We start from the raw sequence: 18604 nt of genomic DNA on the forward strand, positions 1-18604 counted from the left end.
GCACCCCCGCGACCCTACTGAGGATAAGCGGTGCAGATGGATAGATGGATTTCTTTTAACGAGATCATGTTTTTTTAAAGGGGCAGTGTGTAATATTTAGTGCCTTCTAGTGGTACCAAAAACTCATTCAGGAAAAAAAACAACTTTGATTTGAATAATAAGCAAAAATACATAAATTATCATGCCAGATATAATATAAATAAATATTCATAGGCAAAAAGATGTACATTTATTTTACATAGCGGAATATATATATATATATATATATATATATATATATATATATATATATATTTATTTTATTTTTTCATTTGGGAGCGAGAAAAAAAACAGCATTTCATAACAAATCACTGAGAAAAGAGCAAAGACATCAATACGTTCATTTATTATTACATTAAATTCTGCCTCTGCTGTACGATGCCTAAATAAGAGCTCACTGGAAGTCCCCAGTGTGTTTTTTTAAAACTCTGAATTGGAATGTGCATGCTCATCTGAAACACTGAATGGTCACAGAGCATCGATGCGGTTCAACAAGTTAACTGTAGCTAATACGGACAAGTAAATTCCGCAAGAGTTTTTAAAAAAAAATAATATTCAACGGCAATAAATGTGGACCAAAATATGGGTATCACTTTGTTCATTGTTGTAAAAAAAGACAGGAAAAACTGTTAAAAGGTCGTTTTGTCGCGTTTTTTTGCCCCTTGAGGTCTTTATAAAACATACAAATGATGATTTATGGTCGTTTTTTACAGACGATTCATTATATACAATTTTGCCTCTTTCCTCACTGTTTCTCTACATGTTTTGCTACACTGTTTGTGTTTGGTATCTTCCCGTCCTCCAAAGAATATATCAGGAATCCCTTGTTCTTGTTCGCCTCGTCAACAATATAAGATAAGAAAATTAATCAAATAATGAAAACAATTAATATTTTTTGTGTTCTGTTAGCAATGACAGTAAAACCCTTTTTTTCCTTTGTTTTATTTTAGCTGTTTGGCCCTGTGTAGTATCTATAAAACACACAAATTGTGATTTGGAATCATTCTTCGCAGAAGATGAATAATATACAACTTTTTTTACTATTTTTTTTCATTGTCTCTCTACTTGTGATGTTTTACCTTTTGTGTTAAGTAGGAATTCCATTGTCAAATATAATCAGAAATACTTGTTCCTTGCCCATCTTGTTAGTAATATACAATAAGTATATTAATCAAATAATGAAATCATAATAATCTTTTGTTTGCAACAAGTAGGAGTAGAAACATTTTTGGGAAGGCTGGTGCTCCTTTTTTCAAAATATAACATAGATACATAACGTTTTTCAGTGCTTCTTAGCTTGTTGTCATTATAAAACAAACCAATGGTGATTTGGGATGATTCTTTGCAGAAATAATGTCTGACTTTGACTATTTATTTTACATCTTTCTTCAGGTGTTGCTGCACTGTTTGTGTTTTGTAGGAATTTTCTTGTCAAAACAATCAGGAATCCTTGTTGTTTGTCCATCTTGTTGTCAGTATACAAGGAGTAAATTCATCAAATAATAAAATCAATTCATATTTTTGTGCAAAACATTATTTTTGCATATGAAAACAGTGGAGCTCATCAGTCTTCTTGTTTTTTAAAGGCCCCACACCATCCTGTTTTCAGTGACTTCATCACGCTCCTCTTGCGGACGGTCCCACCTGAGAGCGAGGGCGATCTCAGAACCCCATCGCCTTCATCAGGCGCCTCCTCAGATTGGACACCCCCGCCTGGCATTACCTCTCCAAGCACAGAATTTGGAACAACGGGAGGTTTGGGTGCTTTGGCCTTCTTCTTGGAGGGCCGTCTTGCAGTCTGGGGGCTGCTGCGAAACTCCAGGTGCTTCTTGATGGCGGCGGTGAGGACCTCCGGCTCCACAGAGGCGCCGTGAACGTCCCACGTCATGCCGTCCTCATCCCACTGCACCTGCTTCATGCTGCTCCTCCTTCTCCCCCCCACCTCAGGCTTCTTATCCTGGACCTTCAAACATGACCTCCTGCGTTCTTGGACCTCTCTCAACTTCTCGTCCTCGCCGGAGGACGGCGAAACTAGGTTGGAGTCGGACCCCGTTGAGGCCCTGAGGTCCAGCTTGGATCCGGGAGGTGAGCCCAGTAGGGAATGGGATGTGTTCCTCCGGAGATCCGACAAGGAAGCGTCCGGGGTAAGGGTCTGCATGGCGGCGTCCACCATTTCCCGTCGAAGGAAGTGCTCCCTTTGGGCGCTTCCTATGGAGCATCTGCAGCCCTCACGCAGAAGCGAGTCACTCCGAGAGGACACCATGAGTGAGCTCCTTGGATGGGGTTGCCAAGGCAACTGGAAGTGGCCCATTGGACTTCTTTCGTCAGTTTCTGCTGAACTTGACATCCGACCTCCAAAGTCGGACTCCTCTGAGCAAACCGAAGACGCCATTGGGGAGGGATACTGGAAATAGAGTAAGCGGTTACCTGTGAGGCCATCGTCCTCCGTGATGGTGGCCTGAGTGGGAGGGGATTCGAGGACATGTTTGTCAGAGGTCACAGTGGACCCAAAACGGAGCCCTGGGCAGTCCCCAAGTCTGCCGGTGGACAACGGGTGCGAGTTGTAGACGTTCGCCGACGGCGTCAGCAGCGGGGAGATGAAGGGCGAGGAGGCAGGCGTGGCTGAGAAACGGGACGTGGCACAGGAAGTCACATCGCTCGCCAGGCTTTCGGGCCGCGAAGCGCCGCCGCCCCACACCACCGTGTCGGGCGTGCTGCTGCGGCTGCCGCCCTCTGTGCTGCAGCGGCTCCATCGTCGCACTTCGCCCATGGCTGGCTGGCCCTGTTCTGCGCTGGAGCTGCGACGGAGGGCGGCAGCTGTCCATGCGGGGTCACGCCTAAAAACATCTACAGAGCTCTTGGAGACGGTGAAGATGGGCGTTTTGGCGTCGCCGTCATCCGGCAGGCTAGAGTAGGACACGGAGGGGCTGACAGTACAACACACCGACGGGTACATCTCAGAGCGGGGTCGCACCGGTTGTGTCGTCATGGCAACCTGAAAAGAAAGATGTGGGTCACATAGCCGGACACTTTAGAGCACAGGTGTCAAACAGGCGGCCCGCGGGCCAGATCAGGCCCGCTAAGGGATTGAATCCGGCCCGCAAGACAACACTCAGAGAAGCGCAAGAGAAAAACAAGCTGCAGGTTGAAATATGTCAACTTGAGGTTGCCAAAGAAAGGTGCCTCGAACAAAGACACTACTTGTATTTATTTCTCTCTCTCTCTTTCTCTTTCTTTTCCACCCCTTTTCTCACACTCTGTCTGTCTCTTTCACTCTCTGTCTCTCTTTTTCTCTTCCTTTGTTGCTCTTTGTCTCTTTCTCTCTCTGTGTCTTTTTAACTTCTTTTGCTCTAACTTGCTTTTTTTCTTTTCTCTCTTTTCTCTTTCTCTCTTCATACCCTTCGCGCTTTCTTTTCTCTTTTCTCTCCTTCTGTCTTTCTTTTTCTCTTTGGATTTCTTTCTTCCTCTTCCTTTCTTTTCCCCCTCTCTCACGACTTTTTATCTTATGTTTCTTACGCTCTCTCCCTCTCTCTCTTTTTCTTTCGTTGTCCTGCCCTCTCTCCTTTTCCCTCCCTCTTTTCTTTATCTCTATTTTTCTTTCTCTTTAATCTACTAGTCCGGCCCCTTGTTCTATCGTGTGGCCCCCCAGTTAAAATGAGTTTGACACCCCTGCTTTAGAGCATAAGTGTCAAACTCACGGCCCATAGGTAACATCTGGCCCAGCATACAATGATATCTGGCCTGTGAAATCATTTAGTACACATCCACTATAATGGCCCTGCTCTATGAAATGTTGATAACGTTCAAACTACAGATCCCACAATGCAGCGCTTGAGGTGCCACCACAAGACTTCCCGGAAATGTCCCCGCATCAATTGAGTTAGCTGTAGCCTGACAGCGCAGCCACTTTTAAAACTATCTTCTGACAAACAACACGTCGGCCAGTTCAAAAACAAGACTGATAATCGTGCTAATAGTGAGTCTTTTGTGTCAGGAAGTGGTGACGTAATGTCCAGGGGAGAACTATAAATCACGATGTAACGGAAGGCTAAACGGAGAAAAGCAGGGTGACGTTTCTGTTGTTGTGGATCACCGGGATGCTAAACCCTCACAATGGCCGAACAAAAAAATGGTTCGGACAACGAAGCCTTTCAAAACCGAGGAGGGGCTGAATGTTTGTTAACTGACATAGCCCAATGGGTCTTCTTTGTGAAGCTAATGTGGCCGTAGTTAAGGAATTTATTGTAAAACAGCACCACAAGACAAAACATCAGAGTAAGCTGAAAAACTTGAATGCAGAGCAGAAGATAATGAAATTTGAAGAGTTAAAGAAGAATATAAATACCCATATATATATATTGTGAAAGGCATAAATGTTATTAATATTGTAATTTTTTCACATTTTGAATTTGTATAGTTTTGACAGGAGATATTTTTATGGAGAGCAACATTTTTAAAGTTATTTAATGTTTAAGTTTGTTTATTCTGGAATTATATTCCTGTCAGTTTTAATTTCATATTTATGTTTAGAGTCAAGTTTAGTGTATTCAATAAATATCTATCTAGTTCAGATCACAACCAAAGCTGTTGTTTGAGTGTTGGCCCTCTGTGCAACTGAGTTTGACACCCCTGCTTTAGAATGTCTTGTGGTACACCGTGAGTGCATGCAGAAAATAAAGGCAAGTCACATTTATGTATTTGTATAGCCCTTAATCTCAAAGGGCTGCACAGGCCACAAGTACACCATCCCCAGATCTGAAACCTGCATGTGGGCAAGGAAAAACGCAAAAATCCCAGCATCAGGAAAATCGAAAACTTGAGAAGGGCCCACACAAAATCAGTCAACATCACCAACAAACATAAGTTATATCTGGAATTGTTCAAGAATTCTAAGACTACAAACGACACAGCTTCCCATCTCAGCCAACTGTTCAATGCATGTGAGGGTGAAGCTGTTTAAAATGCAGCAGCTTGAAAAACCAGCTTGTGATTTTTTTCCCAGACTTTTTAATCATAGAATAATTGAAAAATAGGAAGACAAGCAAGTAAAGAAAACAATAGAAAAAAGTGCAAAAAAAGTAGAAGAAAATACTGTATATATTTTTGTCTCCTAGAAAAAAGTGGAAAAAACGTAAATACTTGTATTCACGGAAAAGAGAGGAAAAATAAAAATAAAATAAACATATGCCTGTTATAACTACTTTAGAGTGCCATGTGGTATACCATGAGTGTACGCAGGAAAAATAGGTTAAGGGTGGCAAAATTCAAAGGTTATCCTGAGATTTTTGCCAGTTTTTTTAATAGAAAAAAATAAAATGTGAAAAAGAAATGAACCAAAAAATAGAGAAAAAAAACAAAAACAGACAATTGTGAATTATACAAGGATAAAAATATCCTGTTGTGACCACTTTAGAGTACCCTGTGGTACACCATGAGTGCATGCAGGAAATAAGACAAAATGTAGTAGATTGAAAGGCCATCTTTTAGAAAACAGAAAAAGTTAAAAAAAAAAAAAGGTAAATTTAAAAAGCGGGGGGGAAATAGAAAATATAAACAATTATAATATTCGTTTTTAACTGTTCTGAACACTTTAGAGTGCCTAGTCGTCCTCGTCCAAGCGGCAATGCTGAAAATCATAGAGCGGGAGTAATGAAGCAAGATTAAAGAAGAGGGAACACCCCACTCCACTCACACATCCAGGTAATCCTAATAATCCAGGTAAAGACTACAATGATCACCTTGGAAATCCTACCTTGAAATATTTCCCCCTTTTAAACGGCGTCTCCTTTTCCTTCCATCATTTCTTAGTCCCAGTTTGCAGTTCCTTTACTTGCGGCATCAATATGGTGCGTTTGAGAGAGGTTAGCGTGGGTGTGTCCCTTCCCGGCCCCGGGATTAAGCCGCCACCTTTCATCCCATTAGCTGATGGCCAATCTGCGTATACCAGTGTGCCTGAAGAGTTAAGATCAGGTCAGCTGGCAGGATTTTGCATGCACACTTATTCTTGTACTGGATAACCCAAATTATTTTGCTACTTTTTTTGCCAAATTGTTGTTTGACTTTTACTGTAAATTTATTTACAAGAAAAAATTAAGATAATTAAAAATGTAACAAAGGGTCTATCCTTGCTGACTTTGCAAAATAGAGGTTTTCCAGTTAATGTATTTTTTATTTTGTATAATTAATTTTGGTAGGGTTTTTATGCAATTTTATTTTATGTATTTTTTATTTGAAAATAAATTCATTTATTGAATTTGAGTTCTCTCAATTGTAAACTATAATCAAAACGTTTTATTAATATATTATTATTATTTGTCCATTATTATATAACTTCGTTTGATTTTAAGCCATTTTTGTTAGAGTATTATTTTTACATTATTTTGTGAATCTAGTTTATATTCAAAGAATATTTTGTGTTTCTGTTATTTTATTTATTTCAAATTATTTATTTTAAGTTTTTAATATTCCTTATTTTTATTCATTCAAATCTTATTACTTTTTGTTATTTTTTATTTTTTTATTAATTTAATTCTTTGTATAAAATATATTTTTTATGTTTGATTTGTTTAGCATTTTTTGTGTGTGTTTTTTCTCAATTTTATTTTGTTATAAATTATTTTTTATCTATTCAAAAATAATGAGTACTTTACAGATTATAAGTTTTCTGTTATTGCATGTCAACAATAGTTATGATGCCATCAGTAGCCTAGATGGTAAGGCGCCCGCTTTGAGACTGGGAGGTCGGTGGTTCGCGCCCCGGCCGAGTCATTCCTAAGACTTAAAAAGTGGTCGGCGGCGCCCTCTGTTGGCTGCGGCTGCATCGGCTCGCTACAACGGGTCAGGTGCAATCGACATTTCGTTCTGTGTACATTGTTACACAGAATGACAATACAAGGAAATTATTATTATTATTATTATTATTTGTACGGTTAGATAATTATCCTATACATAATATTTTCTGGACTATGAGCCGCACCTGCTTATAAGGCGCACCTTTATTGAAACACTTTTTTCTTATGCAAGGCGCACCACACTATAAGGCGCATAATAAAATAACTGTTATGGGCAAGGTTGTATGAGAAACATCAGAAAATAATGGAAATGTATACTGTACAACGTAAACTATCATTATAGAATCTTGTTTCACCATGTTTTATTATGATTTTAATATTGCAAAACCTGCGAAAAAATATTGAATACGACGCCAGTTTGTTATTTTGACTATTATGGTGTAATAATAGTCTGTGGTTTGCAATAGTCTGTGGTCTGTACAGCCCTTAGAGACTTTTGTTATTAAGGGCCATACAAATAAACATGACTTGACTTGACTTAATGTTTCTGTTCTTTGTTTTCCACGTCCTTTAGGGTGGATTTGCTTTTAATTGTATTCAATGTTTAATTATAATAATAATAACAATAATACGTTGTATTTCGAAGCACCTGTCAGGACACCCAAGGTCGCTGTACATATGAGCAGGACACAACAATAAACAAAGAGTAAAACAAGCAAGTAATAAATAGCCAATAAAACACATTATAGTTAAAAGGGGCGGTGTGTCAGGCAAGAATAAGCAAGTCTGAAGAGGTGAGTTTTGAGTCAGGATTTGAAGGTGGACATTGTCGCAGAATTTCGGAGGCAAAGTGGCAGTGAGTTCCAGAGCTGGGGGGCAGAGTGACTGAAAGCTCTACCCCCCTTGGAGCTGAGGCGGGTAGGGGGTATAGCAAGATGGTGAGAGTAAGATGATCCAAAAGGGTGGGATGGCGTGGTAACGTGAAGGCGGTCGGTAAAGAAAGGGCTCAAGGTAGGTAGGGCTTTTCAAACAGATTTGGAACTTTGGCATTGTGAGGGTATTTAGTGGTAAGTTCTTGCCAGTTCAGCATCCATTGATGTCTTCTCTCCTCATTTTCATTATCTACAAAACTGTAAACGTATCAGTTGGATCTCGTTGTAATTATACATTTCCAATCTTATTTACCATATTTTCCAGCCCTTAAGATGCACTGGTTTATAAGGCGCACCCGCAATTTTTTGTTTTTTAAGTGTGTCTTATAGTCCTTAAAATACGATATGTTTTTTTACTCACTCATGTCAATGTGATTTAATGATTGACCCCTAGAGGGCGGAAAGGTCTGGGAAGCAACCACCTGTGTCCATCTCCACACATGCCTGCAAACACTCCAGCAGTCATCACCAAAAAAGGTAACATTTTAAACTTGAAGGTACACAAACGCCTCATTCTGTGTTCGACTCTGGTTCCAGGTCCTATGGTTCAGGTCGGACTGACGGCAGGCCTCCTGGTGCTGCTTTTCTTCCTCCTTTTCCTTCTGGGCCTGGCTCTTGTCTGTCTCAAGCGCCATCGCAGACGATACCAAGAGCTGGTCGCCACCAAACTACACATCCCAGGATGCAATTTTCCCGCTGTCCCAGTTTCGCAAGGATTTGGCACTAAGTCGGTAGAACCTTTACCGGAGGGGGGGAACTTTTTGATTTTAAAAAATTGGCAAAAATGCTCGACTAGGAGAGAAAAAAATGATTTTTTGCGTCTGAGGCTGGATCCATGATGCATGCATGAGGAAAAATGATATACTATTTTTATTATTTGTATAGATATAATTATTATATTTCATTTTATATGTGTTTATTAATTGACTATTCAATTAAAATGACTTGGAAATACTCAAAATGAAAGCAAAATAATATAGTATACCCCTTTTATAAAGGTGGCTTATGTCATTCGAGGTGTTCTTAAAAAGTTGAGTTACATATTTTCCCCATTAAGTATGTGTTAAAGGTACAGTGTGTAATATTCAACAACTAGATGGCACTGTGTTGTCTGGTGCGAACGAAAACCAATGTCAAATGAGCACAGCGTAGCAGCAAGATACTAGACAAGCATGGCGGATACTACTAAGGAAGGGATTCCACTATGTAAAATAAATACACATCTCTTGACCTATGAATAATTATAAAAAGTATAATTAATATAATAGTTCATGTATTTTTGCTTATTATTCAAATCAATGTTTTTTTTTAAATGATTTTCTTTTTGTACCACTAGAAGGCCCAAAATATTACACACTGTCCCTTTAACAACGCCCCTATGCTTAATATTCCACTGCACCTTCTGATTTTGTCTTACTTTCTGCAAAGCTGTTTGGGCGGAACACATTAGCGAGGAGGAATAGGGACTTGTAGTAGGTAGAAAGACTTATGCTTGTCCCAGCGGGTTTTTTATTTATGTTTATCAGTGTAGCGTGAAAATGGTGAAAGTAGGAGAAGGCCTGTTTCATGTTAAGTCCAAACGCCAACCCAAACCCCCAAAAAGATGAAAAATAAGTGTTTATTCGGGTGTTTCTTAGAGATGCACGTACTTGCACGCACATTATAAGGAGCTTGACAGAGGCTGCAGTGATAGCACAAGCTGGGAGATGGCAGCAGCGAGCATTAAAATTCTGTACAACCCCTTTAGGCACTTAATTTGATCATATGCGTGAAAGAAAGGGTTTTCTTTCTTCCAACATATGATAAGTATCTTGATAAATAAAATAAAAAAAATACTGAAAATATATATTTTTTTAAAACAAAGCAATTCCACCATAAATTCGTTATTGTTAAGTTTAAACTTTATAACTAAAATAAGGAGAGAAGACATCAATGGATTTCAAACTTGCAAGTAAGACCAGGAGAGAAGCCTTCAGAGAATAAATTCCAATTATTTGTTTTTATCAAATCTTCAACATTCCCAAAAACAGATCCACCCTAGAGGGTGTGGATATCAAAGAACAACAACATGATTGACAATTATGTGAAATTGGCTTAATAATCAAAATAACAAATAACTGTGCGTAATAATAATAGACAAAATAACAAAGTGCCCTGGCATCCTCAGTAAACTTCTTTGCAGGTGTTTAATAGTAAAAACCGAATAAATGATTTGCTTGTGAATGAATGAACGAACGAACGAATGAACGAACGAATAAACGAATGAATTAATGAATGAATGAATGAATGAATAAATGATTGAATGAATCAACAAATGAATAAATGATTGAGTAAATGAACGAACAAATAAATGAATGAATAAACGATTGAAGGAATGAAGGAATGAATTGTGTGATTGTAATCCTGTGCAGTCCTTTGAGACATTCTTGTGATTAAGGGCTATATAAACAAATGTGACTTGACTTGACTTGACATGAATAAATGAATAAATGATTGAACGAATGAATGAACAAATTAATAAATGATTGAACGAAAGAATGAATAAATGATTGAATGAATGAATAAATGATTGAATGAATGAAAAAACGAACGAACAAACAAATGAATAAATGATTGAATGAATGAAAGAACGAACAAATGAACAAATGAATAAATGATTGAACGAATGAACGAACGAACAAATGATTGAACAAACGAACAAATTAATGAATAAATGATTAAATGAACGAACAAATGAATGAAAGAATGAATGAACGAATGAGCAAAGGAACATTCATTTGTTCAAATGAAAAAATGATTGAATGAATGAATAAATGATTAAATGAATGAACGAATTAATGAATGAAAGAATGAATGAACGAATGAACAAACGAATGAATGAACAAATGAACGAACAAATGAATGAATAAATAAATGAATGAACGAATGAATGAACCAACGAACGAATCAACGAACGAATGATTGAATGGCCTTTATTGTCATGATACAAGTACAACAACATTGTAGGACTTCTCCTTTCAGTGCAAGATCATCAAAAATCATTCAATCAATTCTTTAGTGTAACAAACAACAAATTGTTTACTTAAAGGGGCAGTGTGTAATATTTTAGTGCCTCATAGTGGTACAAAAAAAAACATTGATTTGAAAAATGGACAAAAATACATGAACTATCATACCAATGTTCATTCTTATAAATATTCATGGTTCAAGAATTATCTTTTTTTACATAGTGGAATTCCTACCCAAGGTTGCCACCATGTTTGTCTTCCATCTTGCTGCTACATTGTGCTCACTGGTTCCTGTTAGACAATTTAGTGAACAAATATCACACAGTGTACCTTTATTAAAAATGACAGTTACATTAAGCACAATGCAAAATGTATATTTTTATTGGCCACAAAGGGAAACTGGGGACAAGACTGCGAACAAAACAAGAACAACAAATAAATGATTGTTATAGTGATTTAATTAAAATATATACATGGTAAAAACATATATACATAATACAGAAAAATGCACAATTAAAAATAACAATATTTAAAATGACAATATATTAATTGAACACATGAAATCTTGACACTGGAGACAAAAGAGTCATAAAAACTACAGCTTTAAAAAAAAATTGCTTATTCTAATAAATAAACACTTTTATTGTACTCAATGCGTTACATCATGAAAAATATATTCTTAAGCAGGAGGGGCAACAAAGGGAAACCGGGGACAAGACTGCCACGAAACCGTTTTTATTTGCAGCAGTTTTTTTTTCCGTTTGGTTTCGTGGCCCAAATTAAACGGACCGCATTTGGACCGAGGGCCGTAGTCTGTCCACCTTGACTTGATTGTTCGATTCTCCAAAAGTCTGTTTTTCTTGTTTGTTTTTCCGGAAGGCCTGGCGAAATCCGCTTCACGTTGCCGCCTCGTTTTACGCCGCCTCACAGAAACACAACCAAGAGCCAAGAGAAACCGGTGAAAATGGAGGCTGGCGAGGAAATTGTGTCCCATCGGGGGTCTCTTTCCGTTCAGAGTAGGTCATCATACAATGTATTAGCGCTTTAGATCTTACCTCAGAGTGAGCAAATACTAAGATTATTCTATGGATTACTACGCCAGATTTAAGCAGATAAGTAAGTAGGCATTTTTTGTGAAAACTACAAATATCAAGCAAATACCAAATTTCTACAGTGAAATTACTAAGCATAGTTAGTTTTATTTATTTATTTATTTTTATTTCATTTTTTTATTGTGTTTGTTTTCTATTTTCCAAATTGTACTTTATTCTCCTTTTAATTTTACCCCTTTGTTCCTTATTTACCTTTCTTTCTTTTTTCTCCTATTTTCTCTTTTCAACTTTTTTCTTTTACCTTTGTTTCCTTTCCCTTTTTTATTTTCTCTTTGTTCCTCCTTTTTCCCTTTCCTTCTTTTTTCTCTTTTACCTTTTCCCCATGTTTTCTGTCATTTTTTTCAGCTTTTTTCTTTTTTCTTTTTGTCCTTTTTACTTTTTTCTTTTCCCCTATTTTCTCCCCTTTTCCTTTTTTCAGCGTTATCCTTTTTTCATGTCTTCATTTTCTCTTTTGTTTTTATTTCTCCTCGTTTTCTCATTTTTATCCTTTTTTCTTTGATCCTTTTGCTTCTTTATTCCTTTGTCTTTTTGTATTTTCCTCCTTTATTCTTTTACTTTCTTTTTCCTCTTTTTTCAATTTAAGTCTTTTGCCCCCCATTTTTCCTCAATTTTTATTTATTTTATTTTCTTAAGCTGTTTTTGTTTTCTCTTTTTTCTCTTTTGTTCTGCTTTTTTCTTTGTTTTTTTTGTTATTTTTCTATTTTTCCTTTTTTCTATCTTAGTTTTTCTCCTTTTTTTCCCCCTTTCCTCTCTTTTTAAAAATAATAACATAGTCAAATAGCACATTCAAGCTAACAATAGCTACTAGGAAAGATGTTTCACAATTTAGAAATTCTCTGTATCCATTCTAAAATTTTCATTTCTTCAATATTTGACAGCTGTGTTCCCTCTATTCAATTTCCAGGTCTGTATCCGGTCGGCACGGTGCTGGCTGACCTGTATTCCGGGCCGGGGTTGAACCCGGTGGTGGCCTCCGCGCCTGGCACGACCCCTCGCCTCTGCTTCTCAGTGGAGTACCGGCCCAATAGCGAGCAGCTAGCCGTCTCCTTGCTACGCTTAAAAAACCTGCCGCCCCGTTTCCACGGCAATCTCACCCTGGTGCAGCTCCTCCTGCCGCCCGACGACCGGCGCCCCCGCCAAGCCAAGGCCAGGGGCCCCGGGGCCACCCCGGAGTTCAACGACTGCTTCTTGTTTCAGGTGAGAAAGTGAGGGAAAGCTCGAAAGAGTGGCATCCAGGCTTGGGAGTAGCGCATTACAAAGTTCTCTCTGTAAAGTGTTTTTTTTGCATTACTCCGCTATGTATTGAAAAGAGTTCACAAAAGCACAGAGTACAAGAATTTCTCCCTACTGATGTTCTCCCTACCATAGTATATATTAAATCACTAATTGTGCAAGTTCTTCCACTTAAAAATATTAGGTCTGTAATTGTCGACATGGGTAAACCTCAACCATTAGAGACAGTGTGGAGAAAAAAAAAACAGAAAATCACATTGTTTATTGTTAAAGTTTTTAAATGCAAATGATAGTGGAGAATAAATATTTGGTCAATACCAAACGTTTCATCTCAATACTTTGTTATGCACCCTTTGTTGGCAATAACAAAGGCCTATTATTTTCTGTAACCCTTCACAAGCTTTTTAACACACCGTTGCTGGTATTTTGGCCCATTCCTCCATGCAAATTTACTCTAGAGCAGCGATCTTTGGTTTGTTGTTGGGCAACACGGACTTTCGGGGGGATGATAACAAAAAAAAACATAACAAAAACAAAAAATTGAACAAGTTTGGCTGGGTTTGTTAGCATTAGGCAATACGTGTCCCGCCATGTGTTCAAATTATGTCCGGAACTCCGACTGTGAATTTGGACAATAGAACAACAGCTGAAGAGAGCAGTTCTGTTGAGGGCTTTTATTACAAAGAAACAAAGTAAGAAACAGAATATTCTGGGCTTGAAAACAGAACAAAGTCCGCCCTAAACAAGCATCGACAAAATGGCTGGCCATTCTTTTTATAGGAAAGGGGTGTGAATTGACAAAATCAAAACTTAACTCAGATGAAATTTTCCAGTCGAAGTAAGGTAGTCACATCTTCACAAAAGACCTTTGTTAAGACTGTATTTGGATTTCGCAGGTTGTATGATAAGATTAGAGCAGACTCACCAAAACCATCTTAACACCACTTAGAAACAATGTTGAAAAACCCACTGAATGAATGGATACATTGAAACAAATGAATACAGCAAGTAAATACTTCATTCAAATATATGGATAAGCATAAGGCGCATTTATTACAACTAGATGAATAATGTGATTATCAAATTAATGATGTCATGTCCTGCATGGTTGTCATGGCGCCCAGCTGGCCCCACCCCTTGACACCGGCTGAGATGCATTGGACTGATTGCTTTTGGAGTACTTAAACGCTCCTTTTCGGACTGCCCGTTGCCAGACCATTGCTTTACCTTGTTGAAGACCCGTTCATGCCTGTTTGTTCTGAGTAATGCCTAGATTGTAATTTTGCCTGCCTTTGAACCTGCTTTGTTTTGTTTTTGGTCCGTTTGTGTGTTGTGCACTTTAACAAGTATAGAGAATGGTGGACAGCGTGTTAGGAGGGTGTGAAGTCTATATATATATATATATATATATATATATATATATATATATTGTGTATTTCTCTGAACATTCCCCTAATATTCACTGTCTATATATCCACCCAATGATGTGTCAGTCTAAAGTCCACCATACTTGTACTAAATAAAGCCGGCTGCGGAGGGGAAGAGGCAGGAAGACGATTGTGGAGCCGAGAACACATCCTGTGTGTTTCTCCCCGTTTCTCCCCCGCTGCAGCGGAACGAAAATGTACATTGTCTCTGCCTGAATTTCCTTTTATATCTGATGACCGGCCACACAGGGTTTACACACATTTGGACCCCAGAGAGGGGCGTGGCTTATAGAGGGAAAACAAACCTATGGGTAATCAATGGGGCAAATGTAAGCCCAGTAAACGTGGTCTTTTTATTTGTAAAATTATTTTTGCAATACACTGCATCTTCCGATGGAGGAATCTGAGCCAATACACTGTGGAAATTGTTCATTTTCCTCATGTTGAGGTTTTAGCAATTTCCTCATGTTGAGGTTTTAGCATTTTTCCTTGCCTTCATGTAGGTTTTAGATCAGGGGATGATGTCATAATAGTCTCTAGTCTATAATACTATGTAGTCTGTGCAGCCCTTTAAGACTCCCTGTGATTAAGGGCGTCACGAATAAACTTGACTTGAAGGTCAGTACTCAGCAGTAAAGGAGGAAATCTTAGTGTGCTTCAAAGCCCGTAGACATAATGGATGTGGAGTTTCTGGGCTAAGTGTTTGTTTGCAAGCTTTCGATATCACGCAAGGCAAGCATTTTTGACTCTGACTCCCGTCGGCCCCGTTTTGTCACTCGTCTTCCTCTCGTCCCTTCCTGATTTCCCCGCTTGTCTCCGACTACGACCCGTTTTTTTGACCCCGACCACGTTTTGATCGCCCGTCCCGGCTAACGACCTTTTTTTCCGTCTACTACGCTACTATCTCCCGCGCCGGAAGATCCACTTCCGCATTCAGAACACGTTCCGATATCGTGAGCGACTTGCTTCCCACGTTCAGCGAGCACCGGATCGCTGCCGCTGCCGGTACTCTATGTTTAAATAAACTTGTGAGTAACGTTACGCATCTGGGTCCTACTTCTGTTCTGGTCGTGACATTTAGGTGGTCAGCTCCTATGCGAGTATATAGTATATTTGTAACTAGAGTTACTTTCAGAGTAATCCCGGGGGTCTGAAATACTTTTAAACGAGGTAGCTGGCATGAGTAACTAATTACTTTTTTCCACTAATATTTTCTTTTCATGTACCCGGCAGGTGTCGGGAGCGCGGGTGTCACGGAGCACGCTCAGTGTCTCCGTGCTGAGTGTGGGGCAGGATGGCAAACGGGAGGCGGTAGGCCAAGTGATGTTCCCTCTGGAGGGGGAACTGGGCCAGGCTGGCAGGGTTCTCTGGAGGGACCTGGACACGGAGAAGAACCAGGTGCAGATACTCTTGGGTTTGATCTGCACTGGAGATTAGAGAACCGCTTATAAAACAATTTGAATTTTGAAATAATACCATCTTCACTGTTCCATAGTTAATTATTTTAGTCTATATCATGGTATTACAACAGTTTTTTTTCACAAAATGATTTAATGCAGACAAAAAAAGAGTCAGAAAATATTCGAGAATGGCATGGAACTTTTTTTTTGAAGGTTACAACAGTCAGCAATTTGTAAGAGGTGTACAGGCTTCTGCTCTCAATGACTTCAGCACATCTGTGGCCACAGGATAGCCCTAGTCTCGCACTCTGTTTTGGAGTGATTTTGGTCCATTCTTCTTCCAGCCTCCTCCACAGTTTGGTGATTGTATTGGGTTTCTTGACTATAATTCTGTCAACAAGGACTTTACAGAGGTTCTCTATTGGGTTGAGATCAGGACTGTGGCCAGGCCATGCTATTAATTCAATGTTTTCACTGTCAATGAAATTCTTTACTGGTTTTGGTCTGTGACATGGAGCATTGTTCTGTATGAAGACTGCAGGCTGATTTGGTGATGAGTGCAAGCTAGGAATTATATGCTGTTGAGGAAGGTTCTGATATACATTTGCACTTACTCAACCCTGTAGCTGTACAAGTGACCCAACTCCTTCTGCAGAAAACGTGCCCCAAACCATGACACTTCCTCCTCAACCTTTCACTGATTTTTAACACACTTTGAGTTTTGTCTTTTTCCAATGTGTCGCTTGACATAATGCCTCCCATCAGGCCCAAATAGATTAAATTTTCTTTCATCACTAAAGTGAACTCTGGACCAGTTCTCCTCTGTACACACAACATGCTCTTCACCTCCTTAACCTTCTTGGGCGACTTGAGTGAGTTTCTAGTTTTGTAAAGATTCAATATTCTTGAAATCACCCATTTGGAACGATCAACTTATCTTGCTGTGGCTGATAGAGTCATCCCTTTTGTTTTTATCTGGACAACCTGCTGCCGGAGGCTTTCAGTCACTTTAGGACAGCCCACCATCTTGCAAAGTCAGAATGCCAGTTAAATAGGGGCTGACGGATCAAGGAGATCAAGGAAATTAGAACAATGTGCTAAATTCGCACCATTGGGTGGGAGGCACCTGAAAGTGTTCTGTAATTTTAATCGGTGCATTTTTGGCAAAATACAGTTTTGTTGTTGAAATGCCTTATCTAGTTTGTGAAAAAGTGTTGTAGTAACTTGGTATAGACTCAAAATGTACTTAAACTGTTGAGTAGTGAAGATGCCATTTTTTTCCAGAATTGTTCGTAAATTCTTCTCTAATATTGATCGCCAGCAGGGTTGGGTAGAGTTACTTTAACTTGATTACTTCAATTACTTTTGGATTACTCCAATACCAAATATGCTAATAAAAGACAAAAGAAACTAAATATGAATAAAATGATGACTCACAACACGTGGTAAGCTTTCTCTCCTGGCTTTGATCTATTTGATCTCCAGCAAAACTAACATAAAATGCGACAGAAACAAAATGAAAATAAATCCAAACAGCTTGCCAACATCATTTTTGCCGTTCCATGTATTCCGTTACTCCCCAAGCCTGCACAAAATTTAGTAATTTTATTCATATTAAGTTTCTTTTGTTTTTTTTTAGCATATTTGGTATTGGAGTAATCCAAAAGTAATTAAAAGTAATCCAGTTAAAGTAACCCTACCCAACCCTGATCGCCAGTGTAAAAAAGGGGTAGGCAAGCTATATGAATGGTGAGACGTATTGAATTCAATGAATTGAATTGTCCTTATTGTCTTTGATATCAACGTAGTGAAACAATGTATGCAACAAGATAAGCCATGGAACTTCAATGTATACACATAATAAATACTTTTAAGAGAAAAAAATAGATAAAACACCTTCAGGATAAATAGACAAAATATTTTCAACATAGTGCTTAGTGACTGGCCTATATAGTTATTTTACATATAAATTATCACTGTTTTCATTACTTTATTTCTTTTACTAACTTCACTAGTTGGACAAGAGTAAAAAGCCTGAATGTGGCCCACAGGCTGAAGTTTGCCACCCCCAGGATAGTGGCTGACTAAGACTCGAGCTCACAAATAGGTAGAAGCATTTATACAAGCATTTTAAATAGTCTCACATTTCAAAAAAATTACAAAACACTTTTAAAATAAAGGGGTGAAGCTATTATAACACTTATTTGGTTATCTTAGCACAGGGGTCTTTGACATGGTGCTTGTGGGGAGAAGGTAGTGTCATGATTACTGATGTGACTCAGCTGTGCCCGCTCTTTTGGCGCCAACTGCCGCAGGTTCTGATTGGCTCCCTATCAGTATTTGAACCCAGACCAGTCTGATCCCCTTTGTCAGTCCGTCTGCGAACCTCAGTGTATACCAGGCAAACCTTTTGCGACCCTGACTCCCACCTGTCCCGTTTTTGCTCCCGTCTGTCCCTGGCTACGACCCGTTTTCATCCTGACCACATCTGCTCTCCCGTCCCAACTTACTACCTGTTTTTGATCCCGACCACGTCTACTCTCCCGTCCCAGCTTACGATCCGTTTCTGACCCCGAGCACGATTTTGGTCTCCTGTCCCGGCTATCGACCTGATTTTCCGTCCTTGACACCGCCATCGCTCGCTACGGAAGATCCACTTTTG

The 18604-nt window shown here is 38.9% G+C and overlaps 2 protein-coding genes across 5 annotated transcripts in view; one reads left to right on the plus strand and one right to left on the minus strand.

Moving 5' to 3' along the window:
- Positions 1–18604, plus strand: part of syt15 (synaptotagmin XV) — a 28029-nt gene that overhangs the window by 7088 nt on the left and 2337 nt on the right. The window contains exons 2-8 of one of the 4 annotated variants that reach the window (XM_088323074.1): positions 5634–5757; positions 5848–6009; positions 8157–8239; positions 8300–8489; positions 11650–11786; positions 12787–13079; positions 15776–15940. In XM_088323074.1, the coding sequence (XP_088179200.1) occupies positions 8203–8239; positions 8300–8489; positions 11650–11786; positions 12787–13079; positions 15776–15940 (822 nt within the window). In that variant the 5' untranslated portion in view covers positions 5634–5757; positions 5848–6009; positions 8157–8202. Of the gene's footprint in view, positions 1–1625; positions 3049–5633; positions 5758–5844; positions 6010–8156; positions 8240–8299; positions 8490–11649; positions 11787–12786; positions 13080–15775; positions 15941–18604 lie in introns of those variants that run through there. The other 3 variants (XM_088323075.1, XM_088323076.1, XM_088323073.1) reach the window with 3 other exon arrangements.
- LOC148347238 (uncharacterized) lies at positions 1205–8229 on the minus strand. Its single transcript, XM_088323072.1, has 2 exons — positions 8124–8229; positions 1205–3034 (listed from the first exon to the last, which is right to left on the minus strand). The coding sequence occupies exon 2, from the start codon at positions 3026–3028 to the stop codon at positions 1604–1606; it is 1425 nt and encodes a 474-aa protein (XP_088179198.1). The 5' UTR covers positions 3029–3034; positions 8124–8229; the 3' UTR covers positions 1205–1603.

This window comes from Urocampus carinirostris, chromosome 19 (genome assembly GCF_059441175.1).
Source record: "Urocampus carinirostris isolate Australia breed hairy pipefish chromosome 19, RoL_Ucar_1.0, whole genome shotgun sequence".
Taxonomy (NCBI): Eukaryota; Metazoa; Chordata; class Actinopteri; order Syngnathiformes; family Syngnathidae; genus Urocampus; species Urocampus carinirostris.

Bases quoted from the DNA above. Each gene is read 5' to 3' on its own strand.
- LOC148347238 (XM_088323072.1), bottom strand. From the start codon at position 3,028: ATGACGACACAACCGGTGCGACCCCGCTCTGAGATGTACCCGTCGGTG.